Source organism: Trachypithecus francoisi, unplaced genomic scaffold, assembly GCF_009764315.1.
Source record: "Trachypithecus francoisi isolate TF-2019V2 unplaced genomic scaffold, Tfra_2.0 Lachesis_group16, whole genome shotgun sequence".
NCBI classification, from domain to species: domain Eukaryota; kingdom Metazoa; phylum Chordata; class Mammalia; order Primates; family Cercopithecidae; genus Trachypithecus; species Trachypithecus francoisi.
Window position 1 is genome coordinate 49481962 of NW_022681461.1, and position 22195 is coordinate 49504156.

Consider the following 22195-nt stretch of genomic DNA (forward strand, 5'->3'; position numbering starts at 1 on the left):
TACAGTGCTCCCTTTAATGGATTGATCATAATTTATTTATCTAATCAATCCTTATTGATGGACATTTCATATAGTTTCTGTTTGTTTTATTGTTTTCATTTTGGTTTTTGAACAGTGATTCAGTGAATATCCTCATTCATGCATCTGGATGTACTTTTGCAAGTACTAATCTTAGATGGGGATTGCTGTGTCAAGGAGGATATTCACTTTAAATGCTGATAATTACTGTGAAATGACACACTAAAGAGAGTGCACTGATTTCACTGACAATGTTTGGGCATACAAAACATTTTGCTTTGGCCTATGCAAATCTCTTTTGCCTCAAATTTTATCATCCTTTGCTTCAGCCAAGCCTAATATCTCTTCCATGAACATGTAATTTCCTTTCACAGCCTTTTACTTGTGCACGTTTTGTACTATTTCTTCTAAATACAAATTTTATTGAATTGAGTTCCTTTTTATATTTTAAGATTTAAGACCCCCTGGCTGGGCACGGTAGCTCACGCCTATAATCCCAGCACTTTGGGAGGCTGAGGTGGGAGGATCACTTGAGGTCAGGAGTTTGAGGCCAGCCTGGCCAACATGGCAAAACCCCATCTCTACCAAAAATACAAAAAACTAGCCAAGTGTGGTACGCACCTATAGTCCCAGCTACTCGGGAGGCTGAGGCAGGAGAATTGCTTGAACTTGGGAGGTGGAGGTTGCAGTGAGCCGAGATCAGGCCACTGCACTCCAGCCTGGGTGACAGAGCAAGAATCCATCTTAAGAATAAAAAAGAAAAGAAAAGATTTAAGGCCCCAGTCACATAGACCTAGCCACTTTGGAGAAAAGCTGGATCTGCCTTTTACCCACTGAGCTTGGCCTTTGGGGACTCTGTTGCTCAGCGGGGACTTGAGGACAGAAGGAAGTCAACTGATGGCTGAAAAGAATCTTGAAGCAAAATACATGCATAAAATCAGCTCATGATCTGTCACTTTCTGCTCTGTCCCCAGTCATCAAGATAAATAGACCTTTCGTTATATGCCAAGTCCTACATCCCACTCTCTTCAGGCTGAATCTGTCTATCGGTCGATCTATCAATCTGAGCATTTACTGGGCAACAACTGTGTGCTTATTACAGAGACCAGCTCTGTAAATAGTCATCTGGGTGGTGAGGGCTATGATAGAGGTGTGTACAAGCCGCTGAGGGTGTTAGTAGTAGTGTGCATGGGATTGATGTACTGTGAGGATAGAGTGGTGGTTTTTGCAGAAGGCTACTGAATAGAGTGACCAAACCCATCCTGGGTTTTTGCCTGAGACTTTTCTGATTTTAAAACTGAACGTTAGAGGCCGGACGCGGTGGCTCAAGCCTGTAATCCCAGCACTTTGGGAGGCCGAGACGGGCGGATCACGAGGTCAGGAGATCGAAACCATCCTGGCTAACACGGTGAAACCCCGTCTCTACTAAAAAAATACAAAAAAACTAGCCGGGCGAGGTGGCGGGCGCCTGTAGTCCCAGCTACTCGGGAGGCTGAGGCAGGAGAATGGCGTAAACCCGGGAGGTGGAGCTTGCAGTGAACTGAGATCTGGCCACTGCACTCCAGCCTGGGCGACAGAGCGAGACTCCGTCTCAAAAAAATAAAATAAAATAAAATAAAACTGAACGTCCCATGCCTTGGGAAGCCCCCTCAGTCCCAGGCAAACCACGACAGTTGGTCATCCCAGGAACAGAAGTAAAACAATGGAATGGGTAGGTAGGAATCAGCACACAATAAAGATGGACAGGCAATCCAATCAGCCAGGGTAAAAGTCCTCAGCCGTTTATGAACCTGCTGTCCAGAATATGTGCAGCCTGTTGTTTTGTCTTTATTTACCCTCTGTCTGGAAAGTGCACATTCAGATGCATCAGGATGAGACTGCAGTATGTTCATGAGATTATTTTGTAGCAAATGTTATGTGGAAATTCATAGCATGAATAACTTTCTAAGGAAATAATACATTTTAAAAATCGTGGACTAGGCGCAGTGGCTCACACCTCTAATCCTAGTTCTTTGGGAGGCTGAGGCTGGCAGATCACTTGAGCGCAGGCGAGGCTGGCAGATCACTTGACCAGCCTGAGCCACATGGCAAAACCCTACCCTGTCTCTACAAAAAATGTGAAAATTAGCTGGACATGATGGCACATGCCTGTGGTCCCAGCTACTCGGGAGGCTGAGCTCAAGGCTGCAGTGAGCTGTGAGCATGCTATAATCTAACAATAGGCTTTAAAATATACCCCTTGAGTGAACTATTCTACAATTTCAGTGACCAATACAATTTTGAGGGATACATCTCAGTAGAGATGGAGCCATGAGTCTGTTTTTAAACCATGACTGGTTTGCTTTTTTGTATTTCTTTTGGTGTTCATCTTTTTGTCTTGGGGAAAGTCTTCCACTAATTTGTTCTTTTCCTTTCCATATATTGATGTCTTTAAAAGGTACAGTGGGGGCCAGCCAGCCTTGGTAGATGGACTAGGCAGAAGCAATAGTGTAATTTCAGTATTATTTGAAGCATATGGCAAAATAGTGCTTCTAAATGGTGCTTCTAATATGCACATTTAAAGAAACTGTTTGGGCCAGGTGTAGTGGCTTATGCCTGTCATCCCAGCACTTTGGGAGGCCGAGGTGGGTTGATCACTTGAGGTCAGGAGTTCAAGACCAGCTTGGCCAACATGGTGAAACCTGGTTCCCTACTAAAAATACAAAAAATTAGATGGGCGTGATGGCACTTGCCTGTAGTCCCAGCTACTTGGCGGAGGCTGAATCAGGAGAATTGCTTGAACCTGGGAGACAGAGGTTGCAGTTAGCCAAGATTTCGCTACTGTACTCCAGCCTGGGTGACAGAGTGAGACTCCATCTCAAAAAATAAATAAATAAATAAATAAAAATTAAAAATTAAAAAAAGAAAGTGACATATCATAATTTTGCTGTAGGTGTGATAAATGACTTCATGCCTTTGCAAATAATATATAAATACATTTTAAAGTGATTAGTGTGTCCATTGCTAGTGGAAATATAACCCAAGGAAGCCATTATGGGACAGTTTGGGAGTAGATAGTTGCACTTAGCAGAAGCAAGGTAGATTGAGAGGACTTGAGGCACTAAAGATCTTCTGGGGTAAAAATCGCAATGCGTTGTATTTCTTGACATTATAAGTGGGACTGTAAATTGGTGCTCCTTCCACTGGAAAATGTCTAAACTGCTGCCATCTGCCTCACTTACAGCAAGTGAGGTAGATCTTTATTATCTAGGATGAAAAGGTTTGCAGGGAATATTGTTGAAGGAGAAAAGGAAGCTGTACAATGGGAATGTTACAATATGTGACATATATGTACCTATTCATGTAAATGTGAAGAAAATGAGGACAGTGGTTATCTCCGGGGAAGAGGCTAGAAAGGAAACTTTGTTCCTTTTTTACAAGAACACATTCATGTATACGAAGGGAGAAAGATCAGGTTTTAAGTTACCTATGGTATAACAAATCCATTTTTCTTCTCCTCTTTCTTCACTCCCTTGATCCCCCTTCATCTCCTCCTCCCCATTCATCTCCTTTTCTTCCTTTTATTTCTAGTTTAACAAGAGGAAAGCCATGTTTACATCAAAGCCAAGAAACTGGTCATATGTGCACAGTGTGTGATGCACAGTGGGTGATGCGATTCACAATTTTTAGATGCTAGTGGAGGAGTTAAGCCAAGAAGGTCAGAATGTGGTTGGATGGGTTGGGGTTGAAAATCACCTGGGGGCAGTGGAAGGAGACGGCTCTGTGCAGATTGGCTCTCTGACTTCATCCAGCCCTGGAGCCTTTCAGGGCCCTCAGCTATATCCCTTTGTAAAACAAGGGATGGTTTTTATTTTTATTTTTTATTTTATTATATTTTATTTTTTTGAGACTTGTCACCCAGGCTGGAATGCAATGGCGTGATCTCGGCTTACTGCAACCTCCGCCTCCCAGGTTCAAGCGATTCTCCTGCCTTAGCCTCCTGAGTAACTGGGATTACAGGTACCGGCCACCATGCCCAGCTAATTTTTTTTTTTTTTTTTGTATTTTTAGTAGAGACAGGGTTTTGCCATGTTGGCCAGGCTGGTCTCAAACTCCTGATTTCAGGAGATCCACCCGCTTCAGCCTCTCAAAATGCTGGGATTACAGGCATGAGCCACCCGTGCCCAGCCCAAGGGATGGTTTTTAAGATCCTTCTTAAAATGACCTTTTTTTAAAACACCCTCTTATGGATCTTTGATTCTTAAAATGATTCCATTGAAAGTTAAGTTAAATTATCTCTGTTTGCAGATGACATGATTGTATATTTAGAAAATCCCATTGTCTCAGCCCAAAATCTCTTTAAGCTGATAAGCAACTTCAGCAAAGTCTCAGGATTCAAAATCAAGTGCAAAAATCACAAGCATTCCCATATACCAATAACAGACAAACAGAGAGCCAAATCACAAGTGAACTCCCGTTCACAGTTGCTACAAAGAGAATAAAATACTTAGGAATACAACTGACAAGGGATGTGAAGGACCTCTTCAAGGAGAACTACAAACCACTGCTCAAGGAAATGAGAGGACACAAACAAATGGAAGAATAGTCCATGCTCATGGATAGGAAGAATCAGTATCGTGAAAATGGCCATACTGCCCAAAGCAATTTATAGGTTCAATGCTATCCCCGTCAAGCTACCATTACCTTTCTTCACAGAATTAGAAGAAACTACTTTAAATTTCGTATGGAACCAAAAAGCCTAGACAGTCCTAAGTGAAAGCTACCTGACTTCATACTACAAGGCTACAGTAACCAAAACAGCATGGTACTGGTACCAAAATAGACATATAGAGCAATGGAACAGAACAGAGGCCTCAGAAATAACGCCACACATCTACAACCATCTGATCTTTGACAAACCTGACAAAACAAGCAATGGGGAAAGGATTTCCTATTTAATCAATGGTGCTGGGAAAACTGGCTAGCCATATGCAGAAAACTGAAACTTCCTTACACCTTCCTTACACCTTGTACAAAAATTAACTCAAGATGAATTAAAGACTTAAATGTAAGACCTAAAACCGTAAAAACCCTAGAAGAAAACCTAGGCAATACCATTCAGGACATAGGCATGGGCAAAGACTTCATGACTAAAACACCAAAAGCAATGGCAACAAAAGCCAAAATTGACAAATGAGATCTAATTAAACTAAAGACTTCCTGCACAGCAAAAGAAACTATCATCAGGGTGAACAGGCAACCTACAGAGTAGGAGAAAATTTTTGCAATCTATCCATCTGACAAAGGGCTAATATCCAGAATCTACAAGGAACTTAAACAAATTTACAAGAAAAAAAAAAACCCCATCAAAAAGTGGGTGAAGGATATGAACAGACACTTCTCAAAAGAAGATGTTTATGTGGCCAACAAGCATATGAAAAAAAGTTCATCATCACTGGTCATTAGAGAAATGCACATCAAAACCACAATGAGATACCATCTCACGCCAGTTAGAATGGCAATCATTAAAAAGTAAGGAAACAACAGATGCTAGAGAGGATGTGGAGAAATAGGAATACTTTTACACTGTTGGTGGGAGTGTAAATCAGTTCAACCATTGTGGAAGACAGTGTGGCGATTCCTCAAGGATCTAGAACTAGAAATACTATTTGATCCAGCAATCCCATTAGAGGGCATATATCCAAAGGATTATATATCATTCTCCTATAAAGACACATGCACACGTATGTTTATTGCAGCACTATTCACAATAGCAAAGACTTGGAACCAATCCAAATGCCCATCAGTGATAGACTAAAGAAAATGTGGCACATATACACCATGGAATACTATGCAGCCATAAAAAAGGATGAGCTCATGTCCTTTGCAGGAACATGGATGAAACTGGAAACCATTATTCTCAGCAAACTAACACAGGAACAGAAAACCAAATACCATATGTTCTCACTCATAAGTGGGAGTTGAACAATGAGATCACATGGACACAGGGAGGGGAACATCACACACTGGGGCCTTTCAAGGGGTGGGGGGCTAGGAGAGGGATAGCATTAGGAGAAATACCTAATGTAGATGATGGGTTGATGGGTGCAACAAACCGCACGTTCTGCACATATATCCCAGAACTTAAAGTGTAATTTAAAAAAGAAAAAGTTAAGGACTTTGGTCATAACAATGAACAAAGCCTACTGTTGGCCGGGCGCAGTGGCTTATGCCTGTAATCCCAGCACTTTGGGAGGCTGAGGAGGGTGGATCACCTGAGGTCAGCAGTTCTAGACCAGCCTGACCAACATGGTGAAACCCCATCTCTACTAAAAAAATAGAAAAAATTAGTTGGGCATGTTGGCTTATGCCTGTAATCCCAGCTACTTGGGAGGCTGAGGCAGGAGAATTGCTTGAACCCAGGAGGTGGAGGTTGCAGTGAGCCGAGATTGCGCCATTGCACTCTAGCCTGGGCAACAAGAGCGAAACTCCATCTCAAAAACAAAACAAAACAACAAAACAAAACCTACTGCTTATACAGTATAGTACTTAGACCTTTGTCCTGATTCCTTTGTACCTGCTTCTTGGTAAATGAAAACTGACTACATTTCTTTTCTTTTTCTTTTTTTCTTTTCATTAATCTAAGAAAAATTGGCCACATTTCTCAGACTGGAGACTGTATACTACCTGGGACGTCTCAGACAACTTGTCCATATTCTTACCCAGGGTCACTAGTTGCACATAGCACTTCTATGTGGGAAAGAGAGAAAGATCCACAACAAAGTGAGCCAACTAAAGGCCGAGCATTGGGGGCTCACACCTCTAATCCTGGCACTTTTAAAGGCTGAGGTGGGCGGATCACTTGAGATCAGGAGTTGAAGACCAGCCTTGCCAACGTGGTGAAACTCCATCTCTACTAAAAATACAAAAATTAGCCAGGCGTGGTGGGCGCCTGTAATCCCAGCTTCTCTGGAGGCTGAGGCAGGAGAATCGTGAAGCCGGGAGGTGGACATTACAGTGAGCCGAGATCGCGCCATCGCACTCCAGCCTGGACTGGTGACAGAGTAAGACTCCGTCTCAAAACAAAACAAAGCAAAAACAAAGTGAGCCAACTAGAAAAAGGTACCCCTTTCTGCATAATGATACAGCCCCACTTAGGTATTTCAGACCTGGATTTTAACCAAAGGCAACAGCTCTGCTCCCATTCTGCCTCTGTCCAAGGATCTTGTTCTCCTCCTTTAACTTACATTTCTCTCCCACCCATCTTTCTCCCCTTTCTAAAAAGTGTCGTGCTTACCCCCTCTCCTCCCCAGATGGTGGCAGAGGCAGGCATTGGTCCCTGAAGTTGCCAGCCCTTACTTGCCCTATGCCTCAAGCTCTGGGGTTTACTGAAGTATTCTATTTAGTTGTATACCATTGTGGTTTCATAGGTCTGGTGAAAGCTTTTTGGCCCTGCTCGCTTCAGTTCAGTTCAGGTGCCCACCATCATGGTTCTTTGAGACGTCCTCTAAGTGACCATTCTGTATTGTCCAACATGAGTAACCACTCTTTTCTTCTGAAAGTTCTGTGCCCTTGGCTTTGCAGAGTTCATCTACCCTATCCACCTATTTCTGAATGTGGTTTTTGTTTGGGTTTAGTCCAGGACCCCTCCCACCCCATCCCGATGGGTGTTACTCATGTAGACTTAGCTGTCATCTTCACATTCGACATAGTTCCTTTGTATGCTCAGTCCTGTACAAGGAGCCCCTCACTCCACAATTAGAGATGAGACTTAAAAGCTGAATGTTCCTACCACTTCATATCTTCTAAAACGGCCTTAATTTAAAAACAAAAGAATATAACAAGTGTTGGCAAGGATGTGAGAAATTGGAACACTGTATATTACTGATGGGAACATAAAAATGCTGCTGTGGGAAAATGTTTGGTGGTTCCTTAAAAAGTTAGAAATGGAATTAGTACACCAGCCAGTGCCTTAGTCCGTTCATGCTGCTATAACAAAGGATCTTAGACTGGGTAATTTATAATAACAAAAATTCATTTCTTACAGTTCTAGAGGCTGGAAGGTCCAAGATCAAGGTGCCAGCAGGTTGGGGGTCTGGCAAGGGCTCCCTGCTTCAAAGACGGAGTATATGCTACACTCTCATATGGTAGGAAGGGTGAATACCTCCATCAGACCTCTGTTAGAAGAGCACTAATCCAATTTAACACCTCCAAAGGCCTCACCTCTTAGTACAGTTGTGTGCTGGGGATACATTCTGAGAAATGTATTGTCAGGAGATTTTGTCATTCTATAACATTATAGACCATACTTACACAAACCTAGATGGTATAGCTTTGTACACACCCAGGCTATGTGGTATGGCCTATTGCTCATAGGCTATAAACCTGTACAACATGTTACTGTACTGGACACTGTAGGCAACTGTAACACAACAGTAAATATTTGTGTACTTAAGCCTATCTAAACCTGGAAAAATGTGGCATTAAAGCTCCGTTATAATATGGGTCCACCGTCATATATGTGGCTCATCGTTGACTGAAATGTCATTATGTGGCAAATAATGATACTGTCACATTGATGATTAAGTTTTAACATATGAATTTTGTGTATGGGGGTGACACATTCAGACCATAGTACCCAGCAACCATTAATGTATGAATAGATAAACTAAATGTAGTATATCCTTTCAATGGAATGTTATTCAGCCATAAAGAAGAATAAGGTACTGGTACATGCTGTAATATGGATGAACCTTAAAAACATTATGCTAAGTGAAAAAATAAGCTAGATACAAAAGGTCATATATTGTGTGATTCCACTTATGTTATGTGAAATATTTAGAACAGGTAAAATTATAGAGACAAAAGGCAGATTGGTGGTTGCCAGGGGCTGAGGGAGGGAGAAATGAGGAGTGACTGCTTAATGTGAATAGTGTTTCTTTTTGGGGTGATGGAAACATTTTGGAACTAGATAGAGGTGATGGTTGCCCATTATGAATGTACTAAATGCCACTGAATTGTATACTTTAAAATGGTTAGCTTTATGGTATGTGAATTTCACCTCAATTTTTTTTTTTTTTTTTGAGGCGGAGTCTCGCTCTGTCGCCCGGACTGGAGTGCAGTGGCCAGATTTCAGCTCACTGCAAGCTCCGCCTCCCGGGTTTCCGCCATTCTCCTGCCTCAGCCTCCCGAGTAGCTGGGACTACAGGCGCCCGCCACCTCGCCCGGCTAGTTTTTGTATTTTTAGTAGAGACGGGGTTTCACCGTGTTAGCCAGGATGGTCTCGATCTCCTGACCTCGTGATCCGCCCGTCTCGGCCTCCCAAAGTGCTGGGATTACAGGCTTGAGGCACCGCGCCCGGCCTCACCTCAATTTTTTAAAGTTCAGAAAAAAAAAAAAAGGCTATGAGTCTGTGAAACAAAAAACCTCAAAATCAACCAAACAAAAAGTAAGTTACAAAAATTAGGGATGACGGCCAGACGTGGTGGCTCACGCCTGTAATCCCAGCACTTTGGGAGGCCAAGGCGGGCAGATCACGAGGTCAGGAGATCGAGACCATCCTGGCTAACATGGTGAAACCCCATCTCTACTAAAAATACAAAAAAAATTAGCCGGGCGTGGTGGCAGGCGCCTGTAGTCCCAGCTACTCGGAAGGCTGAGGCAGGAGAATGGCATGAACCTGGGAGGCGGAGCTTGCAGTGATCTGAGATGTGCCGCTGCACTCCAGCCTGGGCAACAGAGTGAGACTCCGTCTCAAAAAAAAAAAAAAAAAAAAAAATTAGGGAGGAGGTTCCAGTATGACAGTCACTGGCCACATGTAGCTGACTGTTGAGCACAGGAAATGTGTCTAGCCCAAACTGAGGCTTGTGAAATTTACACTGATCTTCAAGGCTTTCGTGTGAACAAAATAACGTAAATTAGGCTGGGCGCAGTGATAAACTAGACTGGGTGTGGTGACTCATGCCTATAATCCCAGCATTTTGGGAGGCTGAGGCAGGAGGATTGCTTGAGGCCAGGAGTGTGAGATCAGCCTGGGCAACATAGTGAGACCCCCATCTCTACCAAAAAAAAAGTAATAATAATAAATAAAGTCAGGCATGGTGGTGCATGCCTGTAATCCTATCTATTCAAGAGGCTGAGATAGGAGGCTCCCTTAAGCCTGGAAGTTGGAGGCTGCAGCGAGCTGATCCTGCCACTGCACTCTAGCCTGGTTGACAGAGTAATACCCTGTCTCTAAGAAAAAAAAAAAAAGGAAACTATCTCATTAATGATATTTAATAGTGATTACATGTTCAAATGACAATATTTTGAGTACACTGCCTTAAATAAGATAGATTATTAAAATTTTTAAAAAGTTGAATGCCCATGGAGACATAACAGAGAGGCTTAAATCCATACCAAAGTCTGCAAGATAAAATGATATCATTTTAAAGCTGGGAAGAAACTTTCGAATATAATCTTTACTTAAAAATAGGTTTTGGTTAGGATGAGAAAGCTGACAAAGGGCGACTAAGGGGGAAACTAGAAAGAGTCCTCACTTTGTGTAGGCCCAGGGGAAAAGGCTAGCCTGGCTGGGGAGGATTATTGGGAGCTGGACAATGTCTGGTCTTTTTGATGCCTTCATTAAACTTTTTTTGTTTTTTTTTTTTTACCTTTATTTAATACAGACTTTATCTTTAAAAACGCAAATGCAGGTGGGCACAGTGGCTCACGCCTATAATCCCAGTGCTTTGGGAGGACTGAGGCAAGTGGATCACCTGAGGTCAGGAGTTCAAGACCAGCCTGGCCAACATGGTGAAACCCCGTCTCTACTAAAAATACAAAAATTAGCTGGGTGTGGTGGTGAGTGCCTGTAATCCCAGCTACTCAGGAGGCTGAGGCAGAATAATTGCTTGAACCCGGGAGACGGAGGTTGCAATGAGCTGAGATCGCGCCAAAGAGCTCCAGCCTGGGCTGTAAGCAACAAACTCTGTCTCAAAAAAAAAAAAAAAAAAAAAAAAGTAAACGCAGCCAGGCATGGTGGCATGTGCCTAGTCCCAGCTACTTGGGAGGCTGTGGTGGGAGGATCACTTCAGCCCAGCCTGGACAGCATAGCTAGACCAAGTCTCTTGAAAAAAGATGATGAAAAAAAAGTAAGTGCAAGTAAATTAGAATGATTCATAATTAACGTTGCAATGAGAATTACTGGTTCATTGAATCAAGAGGAGCTTGGGCAGCTTTCATAGACTGCAGTGCTTTTATAGCTGCTCCTATGATCAAAGAAGGAGCGGGGAGCCCCTTAAATGGTCATTTTAAAAGTTTTAAGTTCTCCTGATTGTGTATCTATAGTCAAAAAAAGTGTAAGAGGCTGGGTGTGGTGGCTCATACCTGCAATCCCAGCATGTTGGGAGGCTGAGGCAGGCAGATCACCTGAGGTCAGGAGTTCAAGACCAGCCTGGCCAACATGGTGAAACCTTGTCTTACTAAAAATACAAAAATTAGCCAGGCATGGTGGTGGGTGCCTGTAGTCCCAGCTACTCGGGAGGCTGAGGCAGGAGAATTGCTTGAACTCGGGAGGTAGAGGTTGCAGTGAGCCGAGATTGTGCTGCTGCACTTCAGCCTTCCAGCCTGGGTGACAGAGTGAGACTCCATCTCAAAGAAAAAAGAAAGAAAAAACGTGCAAGAGCTTAAACAAGATATATGACCATGTTTATCCCAGTTTGCAAGGACATACTTGGAAGAGGCCACTTTATTTTTTGCCTTTTTTACTTAATTCTCATCTTTCTGTCTTACATTTTTTTCCTGCAGATCAGCAATGTCTTATTTTTCATTTTACCGCCCATCTGCATGTGCTTGTTTCGTCAGTATGCAACATGCTTCAACAGCGGCATCTACTTAATCTGGACTCTTTTAGTTGTAGTGGGTAAGTGGAGTCGTTTGGGAACACGGACTTAACAGGGTGTTGGGAGGGTAGAAGGAATCCCACACACTTCCTGTCCCCTTTGAACATAATGTTTTGTAAACTAAAGTCACTCTGAGGTCTTAGCAAACTTTTTTTCCCACTTACGTGATGGCAAAAGGACTCTTGAATGCAGGCTTGATAACAAGCTTGGCATTACTATCCCTTGCGTGCGTCTGAGACTTCATTTGTGTAGTAGCTATTGGGGCTATGCCAGTGCAATTTTCTGAACGTCTGAAGAAAGTCTTATGAAACAATTGATCTCTGGGGAGACTGGTTTCTAATGGACTAAAATTAAAGAAGAAAATGTAGATGTTTGATCCCTCATTGTTTTGTGAAATACTTGTGTCATTTCCATTTCCTCCGACAGGCAGGCTGGGAATTCTTAACAGTGAGGGACTGTTGAATTTTATTTACTGCCTCTTCCCAGAAAGGCTCAGTGGATGAAGACAGAATGTGTTTAACTGTGGAGTTGTTAAAGTTCTGATGTGCTGATATTTGGGCCCTAGTTGAAATCCTCTTTCTAGACTTGAGGTGTGCATGCCTGGGTGGTGTGAGTTTCTTTCTTCAGTTTCTTTTTTCAGAGGGAGAGAGTGATCTGGTGACTGTGATAACTATTGGTGAAAGGACTATCCTTAAGCAGTGTATTGAATTTGTGTCTCTTCTGTGGTGACCTTTTTTTTATTGGTTGTAATTGATTCTAGGAATTGGATCTGTCTACTTCCATGCAACCCTTAGTTTCCTGGGTCAGATGCTTGATGAACTTGCAATCCTTTGGGTTCTGATGTGTGCTTTGGCCATGTGGTTCCCCAGAAGGTATCTACCAAAGATCTTTCGGAATGACCGGTAAGCTTGCACTAAACATTTTTGCATTTACCACTAGGTGTAGTACCCAATATAACAACGTATATATGAAGAAAAATAGCACATGATTGAACTCAGCCTAGTGATGAGCTTATCATATTCTTGTTCAATATCTATTGATTGTTATTATGATCTGACAATATAAGTAAACTGACAGATTAAAGAGGGAATTTTAATAATGCTTGGGGAAGAACTGATATAACATTAGGGACAAAAGTCAAATAGTGCCCTTGTTTGATATGAGCAAGAGTGGAAAGACCTTCAGTGGAGGCGGCATTACTGAATTCAATACTCTTTGATTTTCTGCTAGAACATTTATTTGAGACTAATCCAACTCTACCAGTTTCATACATCTGAAGTAGAATCCAGACTGATGAACTGGTTCTTGGAGCTACAGATACTGTAGTTTTCAAGTTGTCGTTTTTTTTTTTTTGCTTCCGATGAGAGCTGTGCACCTGTGTGTGTGTGCGCGCGCACACACACACACACTCATATACTGTATATATGTTCACATTGGAAACCCCGAATTTCAGGAAGGGATGCATTTTAATAGCCATTGTGTTAGGGTTATACAGGTATTCATCCAGTAAATATTTTTCAACACTTGTATTTTACTATGCATTTTTCTAGGCACTGGAATATCACAGGTAAACAAAACAGCAGAGTCTAATGAGCTTACACTGAAGTTGGGGAGATTACAAATCAACAAGCAAGCAAGTAAATAATGTAATGTTAGGATATGTCAGGTACTGTGATGCAAAGTGAAGCTGATAAGGGTATAGTGGTGACTTAGTTTGCTGATTTAGAGTTTGGTCAGAGAAAGTCTTTCTGAGGAGCTATGTGAGGTTTGTTACTATCTAGAGGCACAGAGGAGATTCGGCCCAATAAAGATAAGAAACGCTCGTGGAACATATTACCCACATTTTCTGTAGAACACTGTTTTGTCAAAATATACATATATGGCTAAATAGTCTAAAACTATGGATTCAGTGAAGCAAACGGTATGTGCCCATGGAAGAGTTATATCAGGAAAAGAAAATAATTCATTACAGTTTTACTGGCACTATGAAAAGGAACAGGAGCTGTGCAGCTGCTGAGAACTAAGGCTGCTATCTGTGGACTGAAATGGAGAAGCATCTATGAAAAATGCTGGCTGCAAGGGGCACATTATATAATTGTATATGTGATATCCTAATTTTAGAATGAATGAACTAAACTCTTTCTGAGTATGTTTTTGTATTAGCACAAAAATGCCTGGGAGGTGAGGACACCTAACTACAGCCATTGGCTGTTCTTGGGCGTTGCTGCAGAGAGGAACAGCCGCTTTTACTTTTCATCTGAACTGGTTGACTTTTTTTTTTTTTTTTTTGCAAAATTAACACATTAATCTTTCTTACTTGCTTTCTTTCTCTCTCTCTCTTTCTTTCTCTCTTTCTCTTTTTCTTTCTTTCCTTCCTCTTTCTTTCTTTCTCTCTTTCTCTTTCTCCTTTTTTTTTTTTTTTTTTTGAGACGGAGTCTCGCGCTGTCACCCAGGCTGGAGTGCTGTGGCCGATCTCAGCTCACTGCAAGCTCCGCCTCCCGGGTTCACGCCATTCTCCTGCCTCAGCCTCCCGAGTAGCTGGGACTACAGGCGCCGCCACCTCGCCCGGCTAGTTTTTTTTTTTTTTTTTTTTGTAGTTTTTAATAGAGATGGGGTTCAAATGATCTTCCCTTCTTGGCCTCCCAAAGTGCTGGGATTATAGGTGTGAGCCTCCGCACTTGGCCATGGCCTAATTTTAAATACTAAATATTTATTTTAAAATGAGATAGGGAGAAAACATACTTTAATTGGATTCGCTGTACAATCTTATTCTGGGAAGCAGGATTTGAATTGAATAGTATTATCTCTGAGTGTCCACTAGCAGATAGAAGTACTCTCAAGAAGGTTACTTATCAGAAAATAAAAGTGAGAGAGTGAAAGGGCGGGGGTGGGGGGCGGAGAAAGAGAGAGAGAGAGAAAGAGAGCAAGGGAGTGAGAGACAGAGAAAGGGCTGTTTACAAGTAGAAGTCCCTCATCTCAGATGAAAAGTGGTTCTCCATCTTGGTGAGGCCTTCTAATCAGCAGGGAAAATATGCTTTCAAATGTGGCCAGGTTGGTTTATGCTGTCACCAGTTTCCAGTCATGTTTAGTTTCCTTGTTCAACTTTTTAAGAGAAGCCTTGGGAGGCAAGGAAGGGGTTAAGGACGCAGGTGGAGGTAGAGGGCACCAGGTAGGGTCATGAGGTGGTTCTGCAGGTAGGGACCTTTTGACTCCGCCTGAGAAACAAGCCATTTACCCTTTGACTTTTCCTTCTGTCTTGAAAGGTACCCACCGGTCACCACCACGCTTTCTCTAAACCTGGTGTACGTTACATTGAGAGCTGAGGAATCACTTTTCTCAGATAACTTATTTTTCAAGTCTGAGTAAGAAATTGAAGAAATGGAAATAAAGGTTTTGTGTATGTGTTTGTGGCATTCTGGAGGCCTGGATTGAAATTCCAAGAGACAGTTTTTAATGTATTACTTATAGAAAACTTTTTTTTCTTTTCTTTTCTGGGTTCTTGGAGGTAGGAGGAATGTTGTTTGAGCAGGAAAGAAGAAAATGGGGTGATGACATTGGTAGTTAAAGCTTACCAACTTTAATAATGAAAACAGAGCCTGTTGAGGTGGTGCACGCCTGTAGTCCCAGCCACTCAGGAAGCTGAGGCAAGAAGATTTCTTGAGCCCAGGATCTTGAGCCCAGCCTGGGCAACACAGTGAAACCGCATTTAAAAAAAATAGAAAAAAATAATGAAAACACATTGTGAGGCAGAGTTGTCTGTGACTGTGGGGAGTTTTTCATCACCAGCAGCCTGCAGCATTTCTCTGGGGAAGATGTGATGATATAGCCACTCTGTCCTCCTCTGGAGGCACTGGATACCATATGTGTATATATCCCTGGCTTTGGAAACGATCCGGGTTGAATCCTAGCTTTACAACTTGTGAACTGTATGACTTGTCTTGACTCTTTCTATTTCCCTATCTGTAAAATTAAGTACATAATAGTGTTCATCTTTGAGACGATCCTGTAGGGCACTTAGCATAATACTAAGCAACATAGAGAGGGCTCAAAGTTAGCTTTCCTGACTGCCTGGGGCATGGAGAGGAGAGTTCTGCCTAGCATTTCTGAGATATGCATACAAATTGATGGAGATAATGGACATTGAAAATTTTAATGAGCAAAGAAATAAAAGGTGCATGTTAAGGAAAAAGTAAAGATTTCAACTCTCTTTGCACATCTTCAATTTTCCCGTGACCAGGGAGGGCAAAAAGGCCAAGCCCCTTTGCATGTACTTCACTCCCCATGACATGGGACAGGTGGCAGCTCTGCAGTGGAAGTGGCAGACCAAACCAAAAAATCATGTCAAAATCAGGATTTCTATAGATCAAGGATTTCCGGTTTATCTGCCTGAACTTACCAAATAGTAAACAAATATCTCCTTTTCTTTCTTTCTCCCTTCCCTCCCTTCCCTCTCTCCCTCCTGTCTGCCTGCCTGCCTGCCCCTCCCTCCCTCCCTCCCTCCCTTCCTTCCTTCCTTTTTTCTTTTCTTTTCTTTTCTTTTTCTTTATGTTTTTCTTTTCTTCTTGATCTAGACTTTGCTGGAATATTCTTTTTTGTTTCTTTCTTTTTTTTTGAGACAAGAGTTTCACTCTTATTGCCCAGGTTGGAGTGCAGTAGTGCGATCTCGGCTCACTGTAACCTCTGCCTCCCAGGTTCAAGCGATTCTCCTGCGTCAGCCTCCTGAGTCGCTGGGATTCTAGGCGCATGCCACCACATGTGGCTGATTTTTGTATTTTTAGTAGAGACGGGGTTTTGCCATGTTGGTCAGGCTGGTCTTGAACTCCTCACCTCAGGTGATCTGCCCGCATTGGCCTCCCAAAGTGCTGGGATTACAGGCGTGAGCCACCACATCTGGCCTTAGCTGGAATATTCTAAACACACATTAAAAATCGTTTTAATGTGAGATTTTTGGAGAAGAGACAGTAGAGTGTGGTGGCTGAGTTTGGATTAGACAACATAGCTTTGAATAACAATTCACTTAAAAAAAAAAAAGGCTCTGGGACCCCATTTTGCTTGTCCGTAAAGTGGAGATGACAAAAGTGTCTTCCTGATGCGGTCAGAAATATATGAGAAAATTACATAAGGTACAGTGGCTCACACAGAGTAAAGACTCAATAGGTTCTGGTGGTTATTATGAATGGCTTATGGACAAGTGGTTCTTTTTTTTTTTGTTTTTCTGTTTTTTGTTTGTTTGTTTGTTTGTTTTTGAGATGAAGTCTTGCTCTGTCGCCCAGGCTAAAGAGCAGTGGTGTGATCTTGGCTCACTGAAACCTCTGCCTCCTGGGTTCAAGTGATTCTCCTGCTTCAGTCTCCCAAGTAGCTAGAATTACAGGCACCTATCACCATGCCCAGCTAATTTTTGTATTTTTAGTAGAGACAGGGTTTCACCAGATTGGCCAGGCTGGTCTTGAACTCCTGACCTCAAGTGATCCGCTTGCCTTGGCCTCACAAAGTGCTGGAATTACAGGCATGAGCCACTGCCCCGGCCTGAATTTTTTATTGATATATAATAGTTGCACATATTTTATATAGGAAAATTATTAATGTTCATTATGTCAGTAGGATATAAATGTTGGGTTTATAGAAAAAAAAACTTACTTACATCTTGTCTAGAATGTCCTGAGACTCTTCAGGACATATACTCAATTGCTCATGGTTATTAATAATTTTTAGATATTTTTATTTTGAGAAAAAAATGAGAACAAGGAACTATTATAGGCTAATTGTATCTATTTTGTTTTGTTTTGTTTTTTGGAGACAGAATCTCATTCTGTTGCCCAGGCTGGAGTGCAGTGGCACAATCACAGCTCACTGCAACCTCTGGCTCCTGTGCTCACGTGATCCTCCTGCCTCAGCCTCCCAAGTGACTGGGACCACAACTGCCTGTCACTGCACCTGGCTAATTTTTGTTTTTTTTTTTTGTAGAGACAAGGTTTTTTTGTTTTTTTGTTTTTTTTTTTTTGAGATGGAGTCTCGCTCTGTCGCCCAGGCTGGAGTGCAGTGGCCGGATCTCAGCTCACTGCAAGCGCCGCCTCCCGGGTTTACGCCATTCTTCTGCCTCAGCCTCCCGAGTAGCTGGGACTACAGGCACCCGCCACCTCGCCCGGCTAGTTTTTTGTATTTTTTAGTAGAGACGGGGTTTCACCGTGTTAGCCAGGATGGTCTCGATCTCCTGACCTCGTGATCCACCTGTCTCGGCCTCCCAAAGTGCTGGGATTACAGGCTTGAGGAGACAAGGTTTTATCGTGTTGCCCAGGCTGGTCTCAAACTCCTGGGCTCAAGAGATCCTCCCACCTTGGCCTCCCAAAGTGCTGGGATAACAGGCATGAGCCACTGTGCCCAACCTTGTATCCACTTCTTAAATAATTTGTTCTTCTGTAGTTTTTATGATTTCATCTTTAGAAAATATCAGGAAAGCCTTCACTTTATAATCTACTTTATTTTTCGAATCTTGAATAGCAAGGGAGCAGTCTGGGATCTGCCTGCCCTGCTAGCATTCTTGCTGGATGACTTCAGGCTGGAATCTTAAACTCTCTGGGCCTTAGTGCTTTAGTTATAAAATAACAGGGTTGGACTACCCCTCTGAGGTCCCTTTCATGACCAAATGCTATAGTGCTGTGACCATCAAGGGCTGGCTGTTCTAAATAGATTAAGTTTTGGTAGCTTATAGCAGTAGATCTTAACCAGGGACATTTACAATTCTATGCGACATTTAGAAATCTTGTGGACATGTTTTTGGTGGTCATTATGATGGGAGGTTTTATCATCTATAAATTTTATTTCATTTCAGAAATGAAATTACCACTGCTTTAAAGGGTAACCAGTGATAGTGGTTTTCAAGCCTATACCCTGTGTTCCTTTTTACTTTAGTAAAAAAGCCAATGATAGTAGTTTTCAAGCCTGAAAACAAAGTTTTACTTTGGTAAAAAAGGACACAGGATATAGGCTTGAAAACCACTGTTTTAAAGGGTAGTTAATGATAACAGTAGCAGCTTTACTATGAAAATATTTTGATGATGGTACTGGGTTATTCGATTTTGGATTACAGAATACAGGAAGCAGTGGTGCTAAGGGTTTCCTGACCTTGTGTTTCAGTGTGAGACCCTAATGGGCTGGAAAGTTGAAAACAGGACCAGAGGCTGTCATCAATCACAGTTTAGAAAAACACCCTGTTGAGGCCTCTTACTCCTGGATATTTCTAGCTCCCTTGTACCCAGGGCCTCTGTTGACTCTGGGGTCTGCTGGGCTGGCTGGCTGTCTTTCTGCTGGCCACATGGCCTCTGTTTACTTCTCCCGGCTGTTTGTGTTCACAGGATGTCCTTGTTGGCCTGCACATTCCTGTACACCTTCTGGACCTGACATGGGGAGGCGTCTGCAGATGACCTCTCCTAAAGAAAGCATGTTTTGCAGCTGGCTGCAGTGGCTCATGCCTGTAATCTCAGCACTTTGGGAGGCTGAGGTCAGGAGTTTGAGACTAGCCTGGCCAGCATGGTGAAACCCCATCTCTACTAAAAATACAAAATTTAGCTTAGTGTGGTGGCGGGCGCCTGTAATCCCAGCTACTTGGGAGGCTGAGGCAGGAGAATCGCTTGAACCCAGGAGGCGGAGGTTTCAGTGAGCTGAGATCGTGCCACTGTTCTCTAGCCTGGGTGGCGGAGTGAGACTCTGTCTAAAAACAAAAACAAAAACAAAACAACAACAACAACAAAAACCCATGTTTTTTTAAGCTTACTGCCTTTAAACCATTTGGCAGTACTCTGTGGAGCTTTTGGTGATTGCAACAGCACCTCAGTCACATTTTCCCTGAGAGTATGATATCAACAACCATAATATTATTTAAAGTAGTATTTATTTTTAAAATGATGGTAAGGATAATAGTAATAATGCATTTTATTAGCACATAACATGTACCAGGCACTGTGTTAATGCTTACAAGAACACTGTGAGGTAGAGCGTCTTAATTTTTATGTGGGAAAGGCTGAAACAGTTGAGTTACTTGCCAAAGGTCTCACAGCTGCTAAGCAATGCAAGCAGAATTTGAATGCGTATCGGTCTCACTGGAACACCTATGCCTTGAATCACTCTGTTGCCCTCTCTGACCTGTGCCTAGTTCTTAAACCACTGGGTACAGAGAGGTGATGCACTCTGGACATTTCTGATTATGTGTTTATCCTAACAAAAAGGCCAAATTGCCTTGGCATGTGTCAAACCCAGTGGAAGAGTTCTTGTGGGTCCCCAAGGGCCCTATGATGGCTGTGGACCGTCACCCTGAGGCTGGAGCGGGCGGCCTTTCCTCCAGTAGATGAAGAACACCAGCCGAGGCCAGGAGAAAAACATGCCTCTCCCGAGGATTAGCTGCCTGGAGCCTTTCCCACATGTATTTTTTCCTCTGGTAGAGGTTCAGAGCTATAATTCCTGTTCATTCCAGTCTGAAAGTTGGCAGCTTGATCAATGATTTCCTGTGCCTTGATGATGAATGGCTTTCCTATTTAAAAGATAAATTTGTATTTTGAGGGTTCAATGCCCTTTAATTTCTTTATAATGGAATTTCATTCAAATTGGCTTCCTAACTGTGACCAGTTCCAGGGGCTTTTGGCCAAAGTAAATTGTGCTAATGAGGAATAACAGAAACTTCAGGAAAATCATGTACTCCTAAATTTAAGTCATGAATGAGGCCTTAGAAATCGTCTTGTCCAGGCTTTTCGTTTTACAGATAAGGAAATGGGTCCCAGGGAGAAAAAAAAGAGCATGTCTAGGATCACGTCGCCACTTCTGGCTCTTTCTACTGAAATGACCTCCACTGAGGGGTGTGAAGATAGTATCAATTATTTGTCTTAAGACTTGTCATTTCAAAACCTTGTCCATGTAGATTCTAGTGCATACTAGACTTGTAGGTTGTCAGTAAATATAGACTATTTTTTCTTAGTCTATTGAAATTTTTTCTTAAAGCTTTTTTTGGGTGTGCTAGACACATAGGACAATTTTTCTTTTAAACTAGGATGCTTTATGATTTGTGAATGGTCTCTGTTTTACTTATGAAAGTTATACATGTTCACTTTGTAGAACAGAGGGTGACAAACTACGTCCTGTGGGCCAAAAGGGTTCTGTTTTGCACATCAGGTTTTATTGGCTCCCAGCCATGCCCATTCATTTACTTATTCTCTGTAATGACAGAGCTGAGTAGCTGTGGCAGAGATCTTAGGACCTGCAAAACCTATATATATATATGTGTGTGTGTGTGTGTGTATGTGTGTATGTATATATGATTTATTAAATATAATTGATGTTTAATATAATTACACCTATTAATGCATATATTTAATTATATATTTATACTTATATATAACCATATAGTTATACTATATTTAGATATGTATAATATAGTTATATATAACTATATACTATATATTCTTTATACTTATATATAAAAACATGTATTTAGTTTAAAATATATATATATAATTTATTTTATTTTTAGATTATAGCTCACTGTGACCTCAAACTCCTGGGCTCAGGCCACCCTCCCACTTTGGCCTCCCAAAGCGCTAGGATTACAGATGTGAGCCACCATACCCAGCCCAAACCCAAAAATCCTTTATAGAAAAAAATTGCTAAACCCTGCTGTAGAACATCTGAAAAAATACAGAGAACTCGAACATCTAAAAAAATACAGAAAAATCGCACGAAGAAAACAGTTATCCGTATCTCACCCTCAGTGATGTAGGTTGAGTGTAATTTTACCATTCTCATGGCTAAATATTTTGAAAATCTCTGATTATTTCCTAAGGATAAGTTGCTTGAAGTGGAATTCCTAAGCCAGTGAGTGTGAGTGGCTTTTTGAACCTTGGTACTTAGCGCAGAATTTCGTTTCAGCCTGCATTTCTGGCAATGCCTGTACCTTGCTAACATTAAACAAACAAACAAACAATAATTCCTTTTCTAATGGATTTGGTTTTGTTTTCATGGATTCAGGGGTAGGTTCAAGGTGGTGGTCTGTGTCCTGTCTGCAGTTACAACGTGCCTAGCATTTGTCAAGCCTGCCATCAACAACATCTCTCTGATGACCCTGGGAGTTCCTTGCACTGCACTGCTCATCGCAGAGCTAAAGAGGTAGGTGCCATCATTCCTGCCTACCCTTTAGCTATCCCTGTGCTGGGGAAACACCAGCTCGGGGCTTCTTTGCTGTCCTGCAGCCGAAGAAGAGTTTTATTCCTCATCAAGAGTTAGTTGCTGACGGTTGGATGGAAGCAGGTTTGATGGTTTGGTTCAAAATGCTA

At 42.1% G+C, this 22195-nt stretch overlaps 1 protein-coding gene across 3 annotated transcripts in view; it reads left to right on the forward strand.

The window, feature by feature from the left end:
• ACER2 (alkaline ceramidase 2) overlaps positions 1 to 22195 on the forward strand; it is a 41393-nt gene that overhangs the window by 3954 nt on the left and 15244 nt on the right. Inside the window, exons 1-4 of one of the 3 annotated variants that reach the window (XM_033237443.1) lie at positions 8040 to 8144; positions 11785 to 11899; positions 12640 to 12781; positions 21891 to 22028. In XM_033237443.1, the coding sequence (XP_033093334.1) occupies positions 8127 to 8144; positions 11785 to 11899; positions 12640 to 12781; positions 21891 to 22028 (413 nt within the window). In that variant the 5' untranslated portion in view covers positions 8040 to 8126. Of the gene's footprint in view, positions 1 to 8039; positions 8145 to 11784; positions 11900 to 12639; positions 12782 to 21890; positions 22029 to 22195 lie in introns of those variants that run through there. The other 2 variants (XM_033237442.1, XM_033237444.1) reach the window with 2 other exon arrangements.